Source organism: Podarcis erhardii (assembly GCF_964252035.2).
Source record: "Podarcis erhardii genome assembly, chromosome: 6".
NCBI lineage: Eukaryota > Metazoa > Chordata > Lepidosauria > Squamata > Lacertidae > Podarcis > Podarcis erhardii.
In genome coordinates, this window is record NC_138510.1 from 63,909,392 (window position 1) to 63,933,403 (window position 24,012).

General features: G+C 41.2%; 1 protein-coding gene across 2 annotated transcripts; it reads right to left on the minus strand.

The window, feature by feature from the left end:
- SERBP1 (SERPINE1 mRNA binding protein 1) lies at positions 1–23,615 on the minus strand. 2 transcript variants are annotated; one of them, XM_081867212.1, is made up of 10 exons: positions 23,091–23,615; positions 14,373–14,526; positions 12,624–12,770; positions 12,415–12,486; positions 11,590–11,664; positions 9,647–9,824; positions 7,748–7,795; positions 6,117–6,290; positions 5,170–5,208; positions 1–2,935 (listed from the first exon to the last, which is right to left on the minus strand). In XM_081867212.1, exons 1-10 carry the CDS (start codon positions 23,506–23,508, stop codon positions 2,879–2,881), a joined length of 1,362 nt encoding a protein of 453 aa, XP_081723338.1. In that variant the 5' UTR covers positions 23,509–23,615; the 3' UTR covers positions 1–2,878. The 2 variants fall into 2 exon arrangements, with proteins under 2 accessions (XP_081723338.1, XP_081723337.1); XM_081867211.1 differs by having other exon boundaries at positions 12,415–12,510; positions 23,091–23,552.
- Between the last annotated feature and the right edge of the window lie 397 nt (positions 23,616–24,012).

Consider the following 24,012-nt stretch of genomic DNA (forward strand, 5'->3'; position numbering starts at 1 on the left):
AAGCATCAGTCCTGCTTTTATTAAGTCAACAGGTATGGTATGCAAGTGAATCTCATCGGGCAAGATGTAATCAACCATTAGATGTAGCACCCATCCAACAGAAAGACGATGTATATTCACAACAGACATAGTTTTGATCCTTAGGGTTACCTTAGAAGGTCTTGTGCTCTTTTTCTTTTTCCCTTTTACTAATTTGGTTAACTTCTCTGCCTGTCAGTTGACACAAGATGAACTTTCATGCTCAAACATTAAAATAAGTCAATTAATTCATATTCAACGGACCCATATTTTTTAAGAGAGGCATCACCTCTAAATGCAGTGGTGCAACAGCAGGATAAGCAAGCAGGAGAAAATGAGGTCAAATTTGTTAATAGCTAATACTAGAATTAGAATGTACAGGTAGGTATTTTGCCAAACCTGCTGCTGATGGATCCACAAGGGCACCATCCTGTGGGAAAAAGATTTAGGGGCTTGTAGGCCGGAAATCAAGTAAGAAGCCCAACATTAGAGGCATTCATAATGCCTACCTTCCATTACGTTTTTATAAAAGAGCATGAAAATAAACCTGTATTTAACACGCACCAATATTAAAGAGAAAAAAATTCACAGCTTGACACAAATTAAGAACACAGCTATTAAAAGAACAGCAAATGGGTCGTCTTTAAAAAGCCTTCCTATGCCTGTTCTATATTACATATATGCTATAAGATGAAGAAAGCATGTGTCAAGTATCAAATTGGCATGGCATGGGATGTGTGGCTTTCAGGAATAACATGTATAAAAGGGCTATGGTTTGGGGTGGGAAAAGTCATTATTAGCCTGGAAAGGGGAAAAGGGGGGGGATATAAAGAACAGCAAAAAAACTATTCAGTAAGCATGTCTTTGGGGACCAGAATACTTGCACAGTGGTTATATGAAAATGCTCTTTAAGGATACAGACAACATCCACTATTTCCCAACATATTCTGAACTATGAGATGAGGAGGGGCAGGGAACAAAGAACTACTGAAAACCTATGAACCTGTTGACGCAAGAAATTTGACTACCTCCAAAGTGGGATATTTCCATGCTAAACACCAAGAAAACTTTGAAAGAATGCTTAGCATTTTTAACAACCACCCTCCTAGGGGCAAAATCGATTTCATACAGTTAAAAATGTGATTATTTTTTCTTCTTCTTCCTTCTGGCTGCAATGATGAATTTGAGTGTACCAGAAGTCCGATAAAATACAGTAACCTTTGCTTATGTAAACAAATGTTCATTAAGAAATCATTCAGATAACGCAAGCCAACTGAACACTGCAATCGTTGAGTTTATATTCAGCTGTCCAATACTGTTGCCCATCCTGTGGCTTTAAAAAAAATAGGGCATCACCGTTAAGCTTTCTACCTAAGAAACCCATGAATGCTACACACACTCCTCAAAGTGTCGAAACCTTAAATAGATGGGTTATTTCCTGCTCTAGCCTCCTAACAAAAGTTGCAGACAAAAAGCCTAAGTAGTCCTTTTTATTATTTGCTGTTCAAGTCCTTTTGTGTTTTGAAAGTGGTAACATTCCTGTTCACAGGGATTAAGTTAAACTATTAAGAAAATTCTACAGTGGAAGGAGAACTTCTTACAATCGCCCTCTGAAAAGAAAACATTCACTTGTCAGCTAGCAGAGACCAGGAGCTGAAGCAGTAAGAGCAAAAATCCACATCTCAATTAGGTGGAGAGGTTTTGGTTTCTGTCCCACGGAGACCACAGCCGTCCCACTTTGATGCTCTTTGTTCTCCAACTTACACAAGTCAAGTAATCCTCCTCCCAAGTAGCACACAGTGCCCTTTGGTTTCTTCTTTAGGCCCAGGGTTGCATCTAACAGAAGTGTTTGAATGCATCCAGCACAGGTGCATTTTTTGTGTAGATATACTGCACTGCCAGACAAATATCAAATGTAGTTTAAACGAACTGTATTAGAAATAGATGCCGCTCCCCAACCTCCCATGTTTTGAAAAAAAAAGTTGCTCCAGTCTACAAAGTATTTTTGGTAGCAACAATATTAACAAGTTTAAACAAAGTTTACCAAACAAACAACTAGTTTTGTTGAAGAAAAAAAGGGAGTAAGATAAAAGAGGTGTATATGAGAGGTGTAACACCGAGTTTTTTTAAATGGCTTAGACCAATTATCCAAACAGAGCTGTTGGATTCATAAGAAGGTATTTGAGTAAAAACCAATGTGCTTTGACTATTTTTCAAGTATCTGATATCAATTTTGTATAAAGACTTTGAATACACAAACTACCAAAGATAGAAGAAAATTGACTTTTCCAAGTTTGAATTTAAGTATTAAAAACTTAAAATACTTCAGAAGTTAGTATTCCACACAGTACTAACAATTTTCCAAATTATTTTTGTACATATCCCAGCTGACTGTGGACTGAAAACAATCTGCTAAGCAGTATTAAAAGAGTGTGCAAGAGTTAAATTGTTTGTAGTTCGGGGGAAAACATCTAAAAACCTAACTTAAAAAAATAAAAACAAATGAAGTGAAAGCTTTAACTGGTACACACTGTTCACACCTATATTTCAAGTTTGGAAACGCATATTTTCAAGCAGCAATACAAAAAAGTATCCATGAAGAATGCATAATTTCTGAAAAAAATTATGAAAACATCCCTGCTACCATTACATTTCTAAATACAAAACTGACTACCATATTGTTGCTTCTGTGTAGCAAGAGAAGTTCATTTTCAAAACAGGTAAAATTCAGTCTTCAGGTGTGAATGGTATGAATGAGAGTCCCCTTTTTAATTTCTTAAGTTGTTTTTAGGATCCTTAAGCATGCAAGCCTTGTAGAGGAGGGCCCAACAAGGGGCAGGGTTGGCTTAGGGCATCCAGTTTAGGACAGAGCTGGGAAAGCTTCTGGGTCATCAACATCAGGAGCAGAAGCACTTGACTGAAAGAAAAACAGAATGTACGTTATCTGGAGAGTCCACGTAACCATTTTCGTTTGCGGCATTCCGTAAGGTAACAGAACGTTCACACTGAATTAATACACTGAATCAGGGCCTGGCTGTAATGATGAACTGGATGAGGGTCAACAAACTGAAGCTTAATTTAGACAAGGCTCAGACACTGTTAGTGGGTGGTTGTCTTGTCTGGCTGAGCAGTGTGCAGCCTGCTCTAGATATCCGGTGCCATCACAGGTGGCATGGAGTGCCTTCCATCAGTTTAGGTTGGTGGCCCAACTATGACCCTATCTGGCCTGGAATAACCCAGCTACGATAATCTATGCTCTGTTAACCTCAGTATATGATCGCTTTACATGGGGCTGCCTTTGAACACTGTTTGGAAACTACTGCTAGTGCAGAATGTAGCTACAGTGGTGCCCCGCAAGACGAACGCCTCGCAAGACGGAAAACCCGCTAGACGAAAGGGTTTTCCGTTTTGGAGGCGCTTCGCAAAACGAATTTCCCTATGGGCTTACATTTTCGTCTTGCGAGTTCCTGCGGGGTTTTTTCCCTCCCCCCCCCCTTTTCCTAAGCCGCTTATCAGCTGATCCGCTAAAAGCCGCTAAACCGCTAATAGCGCTAATCCGCTAAGCTGTCAATGGGCTTGCTTCGCAAGACGAAAAAACCGCTATATGAAGAGCCTCACGGAACGGATTAATTTCGTCTTGCGAGGCACCACTGTACTAGATTGCTGAACAGGCTCATGGCAAACTGATCATTCAAAGTGCTAGTTTTGACCTATAAATCCTTATATGGCGCAGAACCTTGAAATATTTTGGAACCCCCCTCCCAATATAAACCTACCAGACCCTGATCTTCTTGGTGCCTTCTCTGAGCTTACGTCAGATACTTTGTAGACAATTATGTGCACTCATACACAAGTCCAGTACAAGAAAATATTGAACTGGGATTTTTTATTCTGTTGTCATGTTTAGTAGTATGGAACCATACGTAATGCAGACTTGGAAGTGTGTGCTCTAGTTATTATGTACATTTGTATCACACCTCTCTTCCATCATGGTACTCAGCATACTGTAAATAGGATTTCCAGTCAGTCTCCAGCCAGGCACTGACCAGACCCAGACTTGCTTAGCTTCAAGCAAGGGGGTTGCATCATTTACCTTCAGACCATGCCTGTACACACACAACTTTTCAGTTGTAGAAGGAGAAAGAGGCATGAGCGCAGGTGATTTGGTGTTAAATGGAAAATCCATCACTGGCAAGAATATTTACACCTGTGTTCATGATACAATTGAATCTATGCTTCTCTCTCAGCACAAACACTGATCTGATAGTAAGGATGCCAAGTCCTGTTTATGTGGGAGCTGTATACTTTAATTCTACACATGTATCTTTTGTCTTCAGCTCAGTAACATCTTAATATAAACCCCAAATGAAATTTGCAATATGATACAGCTCACTTGCTTTGACAATGACTTTCAAGCTTTGATCAGCTTCACATTATAACACTGCAACACTCCATTTATAAAATCCATTTCTGGAGATAGTGTGCAGAAAAATGGATTCTTAGAACCCATGTAACTATAGTAAATTATAGTAAATTATGAAGTCTTGCCTACTTCCACATAAGGACAGAGTTTCATCCGGATGTTACTTCTAATTTAACCTACATATGTAAATGCTATGTTATGTTGTATGCTGATGCTAAACAGGTATCTTCATTTTAGATGACATTAAGAAACCCCAATAGCCTAGATTCCAAGAACAATTCCCAGAATGGAGGAAAACTGTTACTGTCGGTTTTGTGATCTGTCTAAATTTTAAAAAATATCTTAATAACATCATGGTTACAGTTACAGTGTTTCTATTTTATACCCAATACAACCTCAAACAGCCCTGACATGCAAGCATTACAGAAACGAAGACATGTCAAAGCTGGGGGGAAAGTCCAGGAGGATCAAAAAATGGTTGTCATCTATAAATGCTATGGGCAAGCAAATAAAAATGTGAAAGCAGGTTGCTGTTTTTAACCAAACAACAAACACAAATTAAGAGTATCAAAATGCATGCAAATAACACTTTAACCAGAAATTCTGATAAGCGTTACATATGATTTAATTCATCCTTAACACTGACTTTCACCAATGAAAAACGTCTGACCAGGAATAAGGCTACAATTGTATACACATCCTGAGAGATTTATAAACAAGTCACCAACCTGGCTGGGTGTGTGGATCACATCAAACTCCTTAACCAACTAGAAGGAAACACAGTCAAGATACAAGTATTAGTGTGGATCTGCACATTCATAATGAGCAAAATCACAAAACAGAAATGCTGGATTCTCAATTAGTTCTACTGGAAAAGCCTTTCAAAAAGAGAAATCCAGCCACTGAATTCATAGTGAAAATAGACTACTCTCTCTCTCTTTTTAAGCACATTAAAGCCAATAAAGAAAAATATCTCCGCTTATGATCGAGAAATCACTGGAGTATCAATTGCTGTTTGCAAGCTGTGGTACCCACCCAGCATATTTGGGAACTTCATGTTTTGCATGAGAAATAGGCATAATTAAGTTGCATTCAAAGTGTGCAAAGACAACACATGCAGTATACATGGTAACATCATGAGCACGTCTACATTTTGTCAAGAAAACAATGTCTTAAATCCAAATTTGTATGAGGGTGCTTCTGCTCAGTCTAGAGGGTGTTTCAGTCCCTTCCTTCTAGCTATATCCCTTAGTATTTCACAAAGATAGAAGATTCCATGAAAGAGTTTTCAGTCATGCACATGTGGGGAAAAGCTTAAGTAACACCCAAAATACTTGCAGAAGTGTCTACTGTTCAGACAGGTGATTTGGATTCAAGCCTATGTCAACTTTCAAACTCATGGTGGCAAACTAATGTATTCTGCACACGCACACATGGATTCAAGCCACCAATATTAAAATAAGTACCACCTCTTAAACTAAATTTTTGCTCCACTACAAAGGACTATTAATTAGGGCACAGGTGTTAAGGGAAAGACTAGAGGATAGATCTATGCGTAATATTATGGTAACTTGCTTGGCAGCAGCTTAGTCGCTGAAACCTGCTCATGTTGTTTTTAAGTACCATCAACAGGTATACAAAAAACCTCTTTCGTTTAAATAGAAAGAAATGTTACCTTGTCAGTTCTGCTTCCACGATTAGCTCTTCCCCCGCGTCCACGTCCTCCTCTTCCACCTCTGCCACCACGCCCAGGACGACCAAGATCTCCAAAATTGATTTCCAGCTGAGATGTGATATCATTTGCTGGCTTGCGGAAGTGATGATCCATTGCAGAGTCTTCAGCATGAGACTAAAATGAAAATAAGAAAGTCAGGACCACCACTGAAAAGGTATTTTCACTAAATACCAGATACAACCCAGAATGCAACACTGGGTGTGGGGGAGGGGGGATTACAGCACTCAAACATCACTTGTATGAAATGCTGGTCAAAAACTGCCACAAATGGCCCCAGCCCTTTTGACTACAGGAAGGACAGCCAAGAGCAAAAGCAGAATGTAGCACATGTACACCTAAGCACAGTGTGCTTTCATTTATTGTTTGCTTATTTAGCTGAATGCTGGAACTATATCAATATACAGAAAATATTTACCAAATTCCAGGTATTGGTACTTATTCATCTCTATTTTAGCATTCAGTAGCTAGTAAGAGATATGATTGTATCCAAAACATACAGAAAAAATTGCAGAGGTGGGATGGTGGAATCCAGTAGAAGCCGACATATTAGGTAAATCGTACCCAAGCCTGCCTCACCCTCTGCAAACCACCTTGAATTTCAGAAGTGATGCAGAGAAAATTGCTCAGAAGCCTCAAAAACAAAATATTGCCTGCTACTTAATTAAAATTTCCTATTCAACACATCTCTATTAACTGGAAAGGCTTCTACAAGCTAGAACAGGCTTCTGGGTGCCAACCATCAGGTGACAGGCAGTATGTACTTTTTAAAGTCACTGTCTCCTGGAGCGCCCCATATCCTGCAAACATCTATGTTTAGCCTCAACCAGACCTATACTGACCTTGCTGCTCTCAGCTTCTGCTTATCAGTTAGGCTTGTGTTACTGAAGTGTCCTCCTATGGCAGAGGTGGAGAATGCTTGGATCTTTTAATTTAATCCCTAAAATAAGACTGCATATACCTGCTAGTGTATTACTGCATCCAAACTGCCAGGCAATGAACTTTAGTATACAGATCACAGAACAGAGATCAACTGAGAGACAAAACTTACTTGACTGGACAGTAAAAGCAGTGAACACAATGGGACTTTCTCCTTTATGTTGGCTCCTCACTTACAACACAGCCAACAGCTGTCTCAGGCATGGAACCTGTTTCCCATGGCCATGACTGGGGAACGTGTAATAAAAAGGTGCTGCCCTAGACCTACAAAGTGAGGCATAGGCTGGCCTCTTGCCACTGTGGAGAGCATCCAGCGCCACTGGCAAGCTGCACCACCTGATTCCCAGGAAGAACTTCATGGCAAGAGGCAGACCAACCTGGCCCCATCCATTAAGCAGCTGCTCCAAAGCCCTTTCCTCTCCATTCCTTGCTCCTTTCGTAAGACAGCTATTATATAAGGAACCTGTCCACAGGTCCCTGTCCTACCTTTTATTTTATTTGTTGGCATTTACAGACTGCTATTCACCATGCAGGAAATATATTCATATATTCACTCACTCACACAACTTAGAAAAATTTAATGCTTTAAAACTGTTTAAGAACAACATCAACATTACCACATATAGTGTTCGTACCTCATTGGATTCCATCTGACTCCCTTGCATCTCTGTCACCCCCTTTGTCTGATGCAAATTGTATATCGATACACAAGGAGAGAAAAAAGTACATGAGAATTTGTATATTAAAATAACACGCTCTATGATTCAAGGTAGGTGAACCCAATAGGATACAAGTGACTAAACAAGTGGACAGAGCAAAAGCAGTAAGCAGATTTTAATATGCAACTAGAAAATTTGGGCAAAATCCAACATCACATCAGCAAATGCAACATTTCCCTTTCCTCTCCTCGTGTACCCCACCAATCTGTTCCAGGGGTCCCCCAACCCTCTGGAGCATATTTTAGGGGTACATAGAAGCCTGTTATTAATTTCAGGCTTGCACATGACCCTAAGGGTTATGAGCTTTTTATTGTTTTTTGCAACATCAACACCAATTAAGTGTTGAGAAACCATTAGTGAGAGGGGGGAGCTGAACAATGGATCACATTAGAATACAATGGGGTGAATAACTGAATCTGGCAAATGGGTCTGATGTTATCTCCTATATGGAACAAGTTTGAAAAGAGGGTGGGGCCAATCACCTGACTCAATTGCCAGAATGATGTCGGATGACCTTTTCTGTCCAGTTTGTGCAATCAACCTGTACAGCAGATGCAGCTAACAAAGCACTTTTCAAAGTGCTTCACAATACCAGACAATCAGCTGATCTGCAGTACCTACAAGCCAGATTTTTACCAGCCTCACACCTGACATCATGTGTGACACAAAGTGTAGGGCAAGTGGGCGTCGCTTGGCCAAATATGGAGGACTGGCAGGCTTAATCAGGTCCCTACATTGGAGGCTTCTTACCCATGGAATAAAGTAGTAATCTTTAGTTAGTCTTAACGGAGCTGAACAACTGTAAAATACATTTAAAGGCTGCAATTCCAAGCAAACTTAACCAGGAGTAAGCCTCAACACAGTGGGAATTACCTCCAAGTAAATATGCAATGGATTTTTCAGTTAGGTGTCCATTATTTCCCACATTTATGTGCCTTAGCCAATATTCCAAAATCAGAGAGAATTGGTGGTAAAAATAAGTGTAAACTCCAAATCATTTTGCAAGTATTACCTCATCTGCACAAGCATAAAATTAATCACATTGAAATTTCTGACAGGAAGCTACTACAGTTGAATACATTTCACCAGGTACTGAGAGTTGGACAAGCAGAGCCTAGGTCAACTAAAAGCACCTTTTCCCTTGACACTGCGAGCTCTCTGTGGACTTATAAAATGGTGTCTGTGGTGCATGCTTGAATTACTCATCAGAAGTGGTACCATAATAGAATGAAGTATCCCACACATGAATTCTGCATTTTTGAGTGTGCCCTAGGATTCAGGTTTCAATAAATTATGGACACAATCAACATCCCAGTGGTAAACCTCCCACCGAATTCAGCAGAGCTGGAATGCGTATTTTCATCTAGACGTTGAATGCCCACACACCAATAACTGAAAGGTTTACTAAGCTTGACCTATGCTGGAGACTTAACCAGATAGCAGCTGTGTCTCCATGGTTTTCTCTCAAAGAGAGAAAACTTCTAGCCTTTCTAGCAAAGGCTAGAAACATTTGTTTCAAAGTGATTAAAACAGGACTGGTTTCTGCACATGGGAAAGGCAAAACATCTGCTATAGAGAATGTAAATATTGATAGGATACCTTAAACTACTTACTCTTAAAGGTGTGAGTAAAATGAAAACATCAGATAGCACAGTTAGTAGAGTATGAGACTCTTAATCTCAGGGTTGCGAGTTCGAGTCCTATGTTGGGCAAGATTCCTGCACTGTGGGGGGTTGGACTGGATAACCTTTGTGGTTCCTTCCAACTCTACAATTCAGTGATTCCATGAAGACAAGATAATCCAGAAAAACCCACCTCCTCACTCTTTGACTTATGAAGAACAAAACCTTTTTTCCATTGTCCATCAGCACCTTCATTTGGTTTACGGATGTTGAATTCAACTTTTGCACGATCTTTATTTTGAATAGCTTTCCATTCATCCAGAGTCATTTCCTTAGGACCTTCTTCCTTGACTTCTTCTACTTCATTCTCTCTAAAATAAGTTTACAATGGTGGAAACTCATTTCATAGTCTTTGTCACACTCAGAATGGTGAAGTCTCAATATCGGAATGCTGGAAGCAACCAGGAAGGCCACACTTCTAGAATTTATTGTTCACACAAAAAGCTGTACTTTAATGGATGTTCTTTTCAATTCAGACAAAATACTGTGCTATTGGAAATCACTTGACCACATAAACTCTGGCTTCATGACAAGTTGCTTTAATCCAAGTGTGCAACACATTGTTGATAACTAAAAGCTGGCAGCTAAAGATGGTCACCTTATATGTATTTTAGCAGACCACAGAGATAGGACAGTTCTGCTTAATTCCTCCTTACCAGTCCTTCTTCAGCAATTACAAAGCAATTCTTTCTCCCAACAGATACAATACCTTAACAGTTTTCAATGGTTTGCCTCCCACCCCCTCCAATCATGTCATGACAGCTTGCCATATGGAGAAAGACAAGTTAAAGCACAGACTGTATGTCTTATGTACATCAGCCCTAAGGCATTCCCCCAAAGCAAGCTTTTGCACAACAGCTTCAAATGCTGATTCTCCCAGAGGCATTATGACTTAACTGATATATCAGTATATCAATTTCATTGCCATATCTATTTTGGGAGAAAAAAAATAAGGAAAATGGCTTCAAAACTTTACCAGCAACAAAAATGAGCAACTTCCTATGTGCAAAACAAAATGGAAACCTGTCTGAAGAGGTTACATCAATGATCAGCTGTGAACCTCCTGACTTAAAAAATGAATCAAGTTGTTTCATTCATGACCTCTGGTAAGGGCTCACAATTAAAGTTAGAATGTTAAATGAAATCCCAGTTTATACTTGTAACCAAGAATAAAAGACTGATTCCCAAAGTAAGTATTGCCTGAAAGCTCCCAAAGTGCATGCATGGGCCAGGTTCACATGTAGGACTTCCAAATAATGGCATTGCATGATTGTGCTGAGTTATCTACAGCACAACAGCCACTTAAACAAGGCATGTGGGATTCCTATGCTGCTGAAAGAGCTTTTCCACTCTAAAAGTTCAAGTATAGTTATCTGCATCAATGCCTATCGGTCTATGATAGTCCTGCACCTAAGTACCACCTCCACTCCCCATTTCTCATCCAATTTTACGATTTTACACAGCACTTCTGTGACGTGTCAAAACGAAGCGGCAAATGCATGCCAAGCCACTATGCAAGAAAGAAATTTTTAGCTAGCTCAAAATGCCAGCAGGTTATTCAGCATCATCGTGCAAGTACAAAGGCTCAAATAGGAAGGTTGAAATGCAACACTTTGTGGATTGCATGCACAACAGGGCTCCCTCGCCCTTTCATCATGCAGTTCCACAAACCTGCTCTGGAAGGTCCTTTACTGTCGTTTATGGACACCATCGGATTCCATCCTACAACCTTATTTACACACACAATCCTGTAGGTTTTGAAGTAGCTACTTTTTAGCTAGTACCAACGTTGGATTTCACAGTTTATCACTGACAATTCAAGAGCAGAGCTTCTCAACTAGACTCACCATTTCACAAGTTTAGATTTATGAGGATTTTAAGCTAAAATTCCACTTAAGCATCTCGACCTGAGTCTGCCAATCATGTAACAAAGGAAACTTAAACAAGTAAACAGATTTTCTTGTTTTTAAAAGAAAAACTTTATACAAAAAACAATCAACCACCTCCTTTTGACATGAAAGGAGCCTGGCAACCTCATAAATGATCAAACAAGGATTCTGGCAATATAATACTTACTTATTCTCTGAGTCGGCAGGTGGATGCTCCTCCCCCTCTGGTGTTTCCTCTGTCACATTTGATTGATCCAAATCACTGGAATTAAAGATAGTTTAAAAATATATGATGCTTCATATGAGCACTGCCTACCCACCTGATACCTGATATTCAATGACCTCAAAATTATACCAAAGCTTACAGTGGAACTTCAAAGAATATTCACTCCCCAATATAAACACTGCTCCACCATCAAACCCCAAGTCTGCTTTACTAGCTGTATTGCTGACAAAAGTATGGGTGATTTTCTATGCCAACAGAGGCAGATTTGGGATCTAGAATTATAATTTCAAATTTAGAAAAATGCTTGCTTTATACTATACTGCTGCATTATGATGACCCTTCAGGAAAGCACACAGGCAGGATGTGCACGCACGCGCGCATACACACACACACACTGATAAAGGGAAATGATCCTCCACTAAGCCAGAAAAATGGGTGGTGCATACGTTAAGGATATCAACATTAATCATGCTCACGAGACCACCTACTGAAATCAATGGACTGGCATTCCTTAACTCCATTTATTTCAAAAGGCCTATGCAGGCTATGGCTATTACATATCACCAAAAATGTTTGAATCAAATTTGAATATGTTTTTTGTAAATCTGCTCTTCTTGGGGAACAGTAAAGAGCTACTCAGGACAATGAAATGGGAAATCCTGTTCCTTTTCACTACCTCTCCTGAATTTTTTCACTCATTATGTGATCTTCCAAACTTAAAATACCCATGGTCTTTTCTTATAATTTAGTTTATTCTGAACAAGTATTTCAATACAAAATACTAACGTTAGTTCATCTTTGACAGTTCCCCAGTTGTGCGATCCACTTCCACCACGCTTGTCCTCATGCTTTAGACCACTGAAATGTGAATGTGAAAGAGAACTAACAAAACTGAGTTAACATAATAGTGTTGGAATACAGATTTTCAAAAGCAAATTTTCAAAGTATTATTCTGATATGAATGCACTTTAAAAAAGAACGAGTTTAAGACTTACGATCTGTCGCTTCCACTATGCCTATCAAATTCACGTTTGCCTCGGGAGTCAAAACCATCTCCTCTGCCCAGGCCACGTCCTCTGCCACCACGGCCCCCTCTTCCACCTGGTCCACCACGGCCACGCATAGGACGATCAATAATGGGTCTATTGTAAAATAAAGCGAAATTAGGAATGACACTAGAAAGTCTACTTCTACCTTGGCAGTGCTAATAATCATCTTTCTTAATATTATATCAAGTTCTAAAATTATGCTGCAGCTACTTAAGAGCTATTAATGCTATTAGTATCTTTTTCCATTTCAGTATCCACATACTGCCCAACAACAAACGTTCTCTGGTCAATTTAATAGTAATAATTAAAACCACAGATAAAATACAGCATGAAAACATGAACCAGTACAAAGCAATGAAATAAAATAAATAAGCAGCAGAGAATGTTTTAAGTACAGCTGATTTAAAAAGCCTAGGAAAGTAACATTTTTACCTGATACTGAAAAGACCATAAAGTAGGTGTCAGGCAAGTCTCTCTGCTGAAAGCATCAGATAACTGTGGTATCAACAATAAAAAGGTCCTCTCTCAAGAAGCCACCCACCCCATCTCACTTGGCAGGGTACACAGAAGGCTTGAGAAGATTTTGTTTTATTTATTTAATAAATTGTATACTAATTTTCAAGTGAAGTCCTCTAAGACTTGACTTCTGCATAAAGCCAGAAGATGATCTTAGGCTTCATGCAGTGGTGTGTGTATGAAAAGGCAATTCTTCAGGTACCCTGGCCCCAAGTCATTTATGGCTTTTATGCTTTATACAGACATTCTGAATTGGCCCCAGAAACAAAATGGAAATCAGTGTAGATGGCAAAGCACAAGTGCAGTATGATTATATTCATCAGTTCTTGTCAGTAATCTTCGTCCTAGTTACTGCGTTTATTTCCCACCTTTTCTCCAAGCAATACATGGTTCATGCCACTCCTCAGTTAATCCCTACAACCACCCTGTGAGGTAGGTTAAGAGGCTGTGACTGGCCCAAGGTCACAGTGTGAGCTTCATGAATGAGTGGGGATTTGAACCCTGATCTCCCAGGTCCTAGTCAGACACTCTCAACACTATATCACACTGGCTTCCTAGAGGACTTCTGCTATGGGGCAGCTAAAAAAATATTAAGAAGGTAAATAAATTCAGGGAAAGCGTAGAAAAGGAGCTGAAATATTTTCCATGAAGCTTAATTTGTTTTATTCTGGGTTGCTTCATTTGCTGTTTTAATGTGTTGCAAATTGCTTGGATTTCTTTTCTTTAAAAGATAAAGTGGTATAGAAATGATGGGGATAACAGTAATAATAATGTTCATTGTTTGGGGAAAAAAATCATGGTGTTTAGACATCCCGTTGTGGCGACCATAAGCTAGGTTTAAGGTGCCATTTGACAATTAGCTTACATATCTGAGTTTCTAACAATGCTGATAAAATGCATTTTGAGCAACCAAGGCTATATGTTCCTCCAATGACAGTAGATGATGCAGGAGAACGCTTATACCAAAACTTTGATCCTTTAGGGGGAGCACAATATCCTAAAACAGGTTCATATTAAAATACAAAAGCATGCCACATTAAGACATATATACCGCACTACCCAATTAAAACCCATTAACAGACCCATTAACAGACTAATCAGAGAACATCTTGCTATAACCAGAGGACATCCTGCATACAATTTTCTCTGCCAATCAATCTTAAAATGTTCAGTTCTTACTTATCAACAGAAAATTCTCCTCCTTCACCCTTTTCTTCAGCAGGTTTGTCAAACCTGCGTTCACGAGGAGGCCGTCTCTCTTGCCTCCTCTCAATAGGCTTGCCTTCTCCCTGAGGCTGCTGTTGATCGGGCCTTCTGCCAATTCGCCTTATCCCTAAAATAGAAAGCAATCCGCATCAGTAAGTTATTTAGCTACTTCCACAAAGCAACTGTTATTCTTGTACACACAGCAGAGGAATCCTGTAGAAGACACTAGTTGTTCTAAGGCTTGGAGGTAGTATCATAAAACTACTCCACATAACAAATAAAGATATCCAAATTACAGCCAAGTAACACCTCTGTTGTACTAATGGAAGTTTTCGTTTCAAAAATAACCATGTTATTTGAAACTTACACAGCAAAAAATGTGGCAATGTGCCTTTAAAGGTGTGGATGAAGGTTGCACCGTGTAAGGGGCATGGTGGGAATACAATACCAATAGAGCCAGTTGTGAGGGATGATGAGACTTGTATTCCAACATCATCTAGAAGTCAGCTCACTGGCTACCCCTGCCCAAGCTGATATAAATAGATATGAGATATTGGGTGAGTTTATTCCTTCCTTGGAATGTCAGGAGTTCTAACATTTCAGACAGATTGTTTTGTACACTGAAGCACAGCTGGAAACTAGGAAGTGTGTATAATTTTGCTTTGATAGTTTGATAGCATACAGAACATGATATAGACTATAATAAAGCAGAGAATTGTGTGTACCTTGTAGGAAGTAATTTTCCTATATAGAAGATTTATCAAGTTCGAAGAATTACAACACACAACTATCCTGGAAAGACAAGTGCACATCATGCACTGAAATCTGGCAAGACACCCCCCACCCCCAAGAAATTAGAAGTTAAATTCATTTGGAGAAACTTGAAAAAGACTACAGAAACTGATGTTTTACCAATGACCTGTAATATTTAGATATTTTTGAATGCAATTAAAACTCAATTAGTATGATTTGTGTCTGTATTTGTTATGCAGACTATTGTTATGAGACCCTCATGGGGTGCATTTTAATCATAGTATTCAGTCTCATAGTATTTTACTATCATAGTATTTTATGCTTTTGAACATAAAAATGACTGCTTACCATAGAGAATAACATCTGGTCAAACTAATTTTTCAGCTTTTTAATACTACTTCAACCTGTACTCTGGAAAAGTCAAATCTAAGCCCTTAGAAGCACACACTGCCAAACCCCTTCTTTCTGTTTTAAGGAAACCCGTAAGAACATTTTCTTATTTTTAAGCTCCTCTGGTGGCGAAATTGACTAGGGGTGAAGCTGTTTCCAATCTGATCTATCAATGATACCACTCCACAGCCTTATACAAGAGTAAGGAAAGCAGCCATAGTTAGGGAAGGAGAGAACCATCACTCTCCTCATTATGTATGAAAATGTACTGAGTTATTTATTTTGGATGATGGCTTGTGCTGTGGTAGGGTAAGAAAGTTGGACCCATAGCTCCAAAGAAAGAGCTGCTAGAGCAGCAATAAGCCCTACCTTGTGGCCCACTCTATTCCCTTCTTTAGGAGTGGTTGTGGCAGCACCAACAACTCCCATCATCCCAGACCACACTTCTGGTCACAAAGGCTGAGACAAAAAAGCTGTAGTCCACAACATCAGGAGAGCATCTGGTTGGAGGAGGCTGGCTTAAAGACTCTGTATCAGCCCCCAAGGTTTCCATTCAAATACAAAATGAAATTTACATTTATGTGTTACAAAGGATTTTCCTCTTGGCACCAAGGGCTGCTGCAAACATTACTACCAATATCATATGCAAAACCAAAAGGCCTATACCCCCAATTAACATTAAAATGATACTCTGGAGTAGCTTCCAGAACTCTGTTGAATGCTAAACCCATGTCTTCACTACATGTATGTCAACTTTCTACCTGAGCTTCTGTGCTCCTGTGCTCAACTTGCACGTAATGCTCAACCATGGTTTATGAAGATAGCTTATTTAACTACTCAGAGATTATTTCAAACCTGGATTCCTGGTTTCAATACATCTTTTAAAGCAACATTAAGTTATGCCATAGTCCTCCTCCCAGCGATGACAGAGAGAGCTTGTGAGCCCAACAGTCTTTTCAGGCTCATTCACATAGCACTAAAATATGGCCTAACATTACATGTGACTGCAATGAACTTTGCTGCACTCCAGAAGGTTCCTGTACATTACAGTTAAGAAATGTACGCTACTACCAAAAGGTAGCTAGAAGAGCAGTATTGTTAATGAAAACCAATGGTCAAATTTAATACTTCTTTTAAGCAGAGGAGAAATAAAATCTGCTCTCCCTGAACAGAAATGGATCACAGGTCCACTCAAGAGGTTGCCACTGGTGACTGGATCTTTTAATATCTATGTCTTGATCAAGTCCACTATTGAGGCTACCTGCTGTGGCTTCAGATTGCAGGAAAGGGAATTCTGAACTACCACTGTTATTATACTCCTTCCACATGTTTAGGAATCATGGGGGAAATCCTCCTTGTCTATTCTCCCTGCTCCCTTTCAAACTCCCAAGCAGGTCAAACGTGCTCTCTTCCTAACCCCTGAACTCTGAAAAGATCCCCAGGCAGCTCATCCAATCCATGTTCTTCTAAAGTCACTGCATGCTAGAATGTGCTCATGTTGCCCTGACAACTGTTGTCTTCTATGCCACTCTGTGGCAGCTTGTCCTGGCTTGTCTATGCAGGCCTAGAACTGAGCTTCTCCTCTACAGAGTCTACTTTAAAATGTGGTGGAGACATAAGCAAGAGTTTTGTCATGACAGTCACACTGGCCTTTGCAGTTGATCTTTGCTTCCAAGTACCTCCAATGAGCAGGGTGAGAGTTTTGATTTGTGAGAAGGGGCAGGAATGTTAGCTATCATTAAATTAAGGCTAAAATGGTAAATTCATGGAATTCAAAGTACTATAAATTAGACATGCACTTAAAGCTGTATTTGAATAATTGAATTTTTAAATAAAAAAATAATGTAGTACCAATTATTCAGATGAAATGCTTTCCTAAAGCAGTATATAGCTTCAGATTACAGTGTAAGTCTGTGGCTCTTTTGCTGCTGTTACATACTTTGTAAAATGCCTTAGTGTGCGGGATATAAAGCTGGAGAAAACAGCAGTAGCAAGACTAGTTAAAACTAGTTTAAGGCAGTTAAAAGGAGCTCCTGTGCCACTGAAGCAGCAGATTTTAAGCTGTGTTTACGGTTGAAATGCTTGTTTGATGGTTATCCAATACTCTCCCCTCTAGTATAACATACATTGAATTACACACAACTGTCACTTAATAATTTGAATAATTTGGGACAAACTTGTGCGCATATCAACAGATCCTTGATCTCAAGGCTGGTCAATGACTGAAATAAACAACTGACTTTTAGAAGACATCTGAAGGCAGCCCTGTACTGGGAAATTTTAACGTCTGATGTTTTACCATTTTTTACATGTGTTGTAAGCCGCCCAAAATGGCTGGGGAAACCCAGCCAGATGGGCAGGGTACAAATAATAAAATTATTTTTAGGCCAAAATATCACATTTAAAGCAAACTTTAAAAATAGTCTTATAACACAGGATGAGAGTATAGCAGCAAGAGCATGTCAGCAGGATTACTTGCACTACCTAATAGTTGTCCACAGCACTCATATGAGATGAACTCTTCTTCTGTCAATGCCAGTTTTGCAGAATGGCTTCAAAATTTCTGAAAAATTATAATCTGTATACAACCCTTATGTTCCACCATTCTTCAAAGGAAGTTTACTGCACTTTTTTAAAATTAAGTTTCCCCCTTCAAGTGACAGTATAACAAGGGATCCATAAATTACCATTGCCACTGGCCCCAACAGTCCTCTTGTTCATGAGACACAAACACATTATTTTGTGTTGAGGAAGGAGAAATTCTCATGTTATGCCAAGCAGGGACCCCTTGCTAACAGTGGAAATCTATGCTGGACTAGATGGGCAATAGGCCTGATCCAGCAAGCTATTGTTATGTTCTTAATATTGATTTTATGTTTGTATCAACTGCACTAATATTTTTTTGCATTTTCAGCATTTGTATTTAGCCTCCCATTTATGGAGACTTTTTAATTGTTTTTAAAATCAGGGCTGTTTTATCCTGTTTCAATTAAAGCTTTTGCAATTTTTTGTTTTTTTCATTTATTACAGATTGTCTTTTACATGGGTTGTAAGCCAACCAGGCAATATGTGCACTTAATAAATACAGGGTTCTTTTTTTAAAAGCAACAACAACCCCCCCTCCCATTATTGTATCAATGCCCAAGGTAAAATGAGTTATCAGCATGAACAGACTGTTCATCTCTTTGGAAGTTTGATACTCATATGTGAAGAGGAGTGATAATATGCAGATGCCCCCCCCCAAAGCAAATCTTTAATTGCTATAACAAAAAATTAGCATAAAAATGGGAGGACATGGCATGGCTTAGGAAAAAGAACTCTGTAAAAACCTAATGGCATACAGTGTTGATGGCACACACCATAACTCTCTCAAGAGGGTAAGCAGGACTGGCCCTGGAAAGGAAATTTGCCCCAAGACTTTGCCCCAAGAACTCCACAAAGACATTTGTGAAGGAATCATTACAGAACTATGTACCCATTAATATATGAAACTTACTTAAAACCATGGGCCTGAAACGGATTTAAGTGCCTTAAAATTTGAAATATTTTATTTCTTGCAATGAGCAGAGCACACATACCCCAGCCAGGTTGGAAATGGACAATGATGTAAGAACTACAGCGGTACCTCGGGTTAAGAACTTAATTCGTTCTGGAGGTCCGTTCTTAACCTGAAACTGTTCTTAACCTGAGGTACCACTTTAGCTAATGGGGCCTCCCGCTGCTACCACCGCCCGATTTCTGTTCTCATCCTGAAGCAAAGTTCTTAACCCGAGGTACTATTTCTGGGTTAGCGAAGTCTGTAACCTGAAGCCTCTGTAACCCAAGGTACCACTGTAATGTCAAAAAAACCTGCCCATATCTCACAAAAAACAAGTCACCTGAGTTTCCTTAACTAAAGCTAAACATTCCACACTCAAAGTTCATGTAAAAATGTGTTCAAGCATGACTGACTCAAAGGGTTGAATCCAGAGTGCTTGGGAATTGAACTCTACACACAAGATGCTCCTCTGCTAGAGAAAGGAGGGAAAAGGCAACATTCCTCCTTATTTCTTTATTTTCCAATCTTTCATAAAAATGTATCACAGTAGTATACAACTTATAAAAATAAAATTATCAAAAAGCATCCACAAAAATGTCACTAGGACATCAATACTATTTGCTTAAAAACAGAAAAATTAGACAGCAGACGTCTATCTAAACCAGGGGTCAGCAAACTTACCGCGCCTCGGGCTGGTGTCTCCAGTGCCGATCGCGTAGCGGGCGGAGGAGCGCATGCCCATACGTGTGCGCACACCCTACTTCCGGGTCGGAGGAGCACCAGAAATAGCTTGTGCGCATGTGCATGGGCCTCCTCCGAACCAGATGTGCGCTGGAAGTAACACTCGCGCACAAGCTATTTCCGGTGCTCCTCCGACCCAGAAGTGGGCAGCCGCGCAGCGCAGGTAAGAGCGGGTGGCAGCAGCAGGCCACGGGCCTTAGTTTGGGGTACCCTGATCTAAACAATAGTTTTCAAAAGACATCTGAAAGAAGGGAGGGATGGTTCCTGCTGAACCTCTACTGTAGAGGTTCCCTCTGTAGCTCCCTGAAAAGCTGCTCCAGAGGGCTGCAAGATCCTCTGGAACCATGAGGGAGGCTGTGGGAAGGGGTGTTTGGAGGCTCCAGTGGATCTCAGTCCCTTTTGTGAATGAAAGAGGTTCTTCCATTCAATGCATGGGAATATGCATCTAGTTACTTCCTACAGGAACTGGTGATGTATTGACATTAAGTTTTCAGATTCTGCCACTCTATTTTATATGTGCCGCTGACAGTCACACAAGACACTGTATCTGTATTAACACAGGGTGTAAACTTAAATATTCCAAATCTTGGTTTGCAATGTGTTAATTACAAAATCATCTCCCTTCCCGAGGAACAGCCTTACTTACCATTTGAAACTACTTGTATACAAAAAACCTTTACTTATAAGCACAAAAATCTAAAAGCCACAATAATTTTGAATTTCAAAATTTTACATTTTACTTTCAGAAGTGTGCAGTTTCAAAACTGCTTTAGAAGTGTTTCAAATTATTATTATATATATATATTTTCTTGCATTTACATCCTCTGCCTTTCTTCCACTGTGAAGCCCAAGGCATCATGATACACGTGCAGTCAGTCATCCAGGTACCTCCTGTGGCCTCAGACCATTATCACCAACCTAAACATACTTATTTATTTGTTAATCCACTGACCACAGCTAAGTTTTTTTCTTAATTCATTGAGCCAATATTTCGCTATAATAATTTAACATCCATTTCAGTTCATTTGCTGTTGCCATTCTACAATAGCCGGTTTTATTTATTTGTTAATTGTCAAAAAGCCAAGCCTCCCACCAACACCTAACAAGCCACATGTTACTGCTGCCACTACTCCAATATTCACAAGTCCCCTTTCCCCCTCGGGTTTTTTGTTTTTGTTTTTTGTTTTTTTTTTGCTCAACCTGGTAACTTGATAGTCTAGCTGAAATTTACAAGGTTCTTCAATTTTCCCTCCCTGCTGAAAGGGAGTCACCACCAGAGTACAGTACAACGGCAAGCTGGTGGTGGGAAGAGAAATTAAGAGCCTCCATAATTGGGCCAACAAACAGTTTAAAAAGATGAATATGACACAAGGACTAGCAGTTACTGATTACAGCTCAAATGCTTATTTCATAGCATATAAATAATAAATGAAGTGCCTTATTTATCAGGTTCTCAAATACTTGGGACAGTAGTTATGACATTAGTACACTGTCAATTAACAGATGTCAGAAGTCTGCGCTATTCAAAAATCTTAGCACATTTGCTGTTGGGATACAGCAGCGTTCCCATGATCAAGAGAATGCTTAAGTACTAAAGCAATTTTTGAAAGAACAACACACTTCATGCTTTTTGCAAATTATTTGTAAGCATAAAGCAGTGAATTAATCACACTAAGTAGCTATTCATTTGTAGCAAGTAATCTGGAAAATGCACACTAGCAGTCCAGTCTTAAGAAAAATGTTACTGCATTAAGTCCAATACACGAAAGGTGTTTTTTTTAGTGTTTACTTCATCTGTAACCAACTCTTAATTGTTCACTTTACGTACTTTAGAATGTTGTATATGTCACAACTCAATTATAACTTGACACTTAATTTTTATCATCAAGTTACAGGCCCATGGTTCTCCCTCCTAATGAAAGTACATGGGGAAATAGTGCAACACATGGTTCTTTTTGTCTTATTCAGCTTCAGAGAAATAAACCCAATTATCACCATGAAGCTGGGTACCATTTACCAAATGTTCTGAAAATTTAGACATTTACATCCCAAACCTTTATGTGTCTACTCAGAAATAAGTCCCACTGAATTCAGTAGGACTTATTCCGCGGTATCTGTAATCTTAATCACATTAAACATGTGGGTTCTTTAATTAGTGCAGAGTGATAGAAAAATATCAATACTTTCTTAGGTTCCAACTTTAAAACAAAAAATTGGTGTGTTCTGCATACTACGCAAGTTACAAAGGGGTGAGAGGTTCACACAGTTCTTAAAAATTTCATCTCAGAACATGTACAACTCATTTGATATCCACATCAGAAAAGCAGTACAAACACTGAACTAAATAGAGACCTCCATGGCAAATCCTAGTCGCTCTGAACTGGAAATAACACCTACTGAAGTGAAGCTTACGTCCTAATAAGCATACCTAGCATTGGGCGGCATGCCTGCAATTAAAACTTAAGACCTATATTCCAAAAGTGCCTTTCTCACGTTAGCCTGCAAGGCCCAACTTAAAGCACACCAAGGGCTCACTCCATTTTGTCTCTTCCCTCAGCCCCTAGTAGGCGGCAGCAGCAGCAGATAGCTGGAGCCAAGCAACACGCGGGCCACGCACGTGGCCAGGTGCAAATGGGCTAAACTTCATTAGCAGCGGCAATCCAGGACGCTGCTGCCTGTGCGCTTGCAGCTTGGCAAACCTGAGCCCCTCTCCTCGCAAAAGGCACTCTCCGCTCGCAGGCTTTTTCGCCCTCAAAGAAGCGCCACCATTACAAACATTGGAGGCCCGCCACTAACTTGCCCCCCTTCCCGGGCAAGGCCTAAGTATCCTGACACACACCTGCCCAGCAACCCTCACCTTCCTTCCATGCTTCCCTCCCTCTGAAGAAGTGCAGGGGCCCAGCGAGCCCCCTGTCCCCCCCTCCCATGAGGCGCGCGTTCACACGGCGCCTGGTCGACACGAGGTGGTCGACCCTTGCCTGAACGCAAGGCAATGCGAGCACAGCACCCCAGGCCGCCCTAATAAAGCATGGAGGAAAGGGATCGGGTCCTTTCTAGGAAATCTATCTAGGAAGAGACGGGGGGGGGATCCTGCTCCAGCACCACGTGCTGCGTCAAAGGCGGGCCGGGGGCTCTTCCTGCGGGCCGGACTCGCTGGGTGACGGGGGGGGGAGGCTGCCTCCGCCCGCGCAAGGGAGACGCTGCCCTGGTTTCTGGGGAGGGAGGCCCTGGCTTCCCCCCTAAAAGGAGGCACCCCTCCCTCCACTTACCTTCCTTCCTGAGGGGCGCGGAGCCAGGCTGCCCGCCGCCGCCGCCGCCGCCATCCTCTCTTCGGTCGCCGGCGCCGCCAGGCCCAGAGGAGGAGGAGGCGAAGGGCGGCAGAGGGTTTTTGCGCTCCTTCTGCGACTCCCTGCGCAGCTGCTTGGCCGCGCTGCCGCTCCCGCCGCCGGAGCCGGGCTGGCCCGACCCGCCGCTTGAAGAGGAGTTGGCTTGGGCCGCCTGCCCGCCGCCACCGCCGCGGCCGCCCTGATGGCCCCCTCCGCCGCCGCCTCCCCCTCCGCCGCCGCTCTCTTTCTTGCGGCTCTCGGCCGCCTGGATCACCTCGAAGGGGTCGGATTCGTCGTCCAAGAGCTGGTCAAAGCGGTTGGTGACGACGCAACCGAAGCCTTCCTGCAGGTGTCCGGGCATGATGGGCCCCTCTCGGTGGGATCCTCCTCCGATGCTGCCCAGGCCCCGGCCCACCCCCTCCGCGCTCGCTTGCTGCCCACACAAGATGGCCGGCCCCCTAAGAAACTCGCTTCTCTTCCGGCGAGAGCGACATCCGGGAAACAGGCGGCAGGAGGCCGCGGGCGCCCGCAAAGGGTCTCGGGAAGCGGAGGCCGGGCCCTCCGACTGCGGGAGTAATCGGCACGCCTCGAGGAGCGGGACCACAATTCCCGGCAGGCACCGCGGCAAGGAGAGACAAGGAGGCAGAGGCGAACATCCCAATGGGTTCCCGCTCCCCCAAGCCTCAGACTATCCTCTTGGGAGGGGAGCGGGAAAGAGAGCGGCAGGCAGTTCCCCTCTTTCTTAGAAGGAAGCGACAGTGTTTTTAAACAAAAAGCAAAACGTGGGGTGCTCTTCTCTACAAATCAGGCTGAAAACCTGAAAGGTCAATAAGGCTCTTTTCTGCTAACTCAAAAGACTAGTGAG

Bases quoted from the DNA above. Each gene is read 5' to 3' on its own strand.
- SERBP1 (XM_081867211.1), bottom strand. From the start codon at position 23,508: ATGCCCGGACACCTGCAGGAAGGCTTCGGTTGCGTCGTCACCAACCGC. The intron at 12,771-14,372 runs GTAAGAACTGAA...ATTTTACAATAG, and splicing joins GGAGAATTTTCTGTTGATAA to ACCCATTATTGATCGTCCTA. The intron at 7,796-9,646 runs GTGGGTTTTTCT...AATTTGCATCAG, and splicing joins ATAAGTCAAAGAGTGAGGAG to ACAAAGGGGGTGACAGAGAT.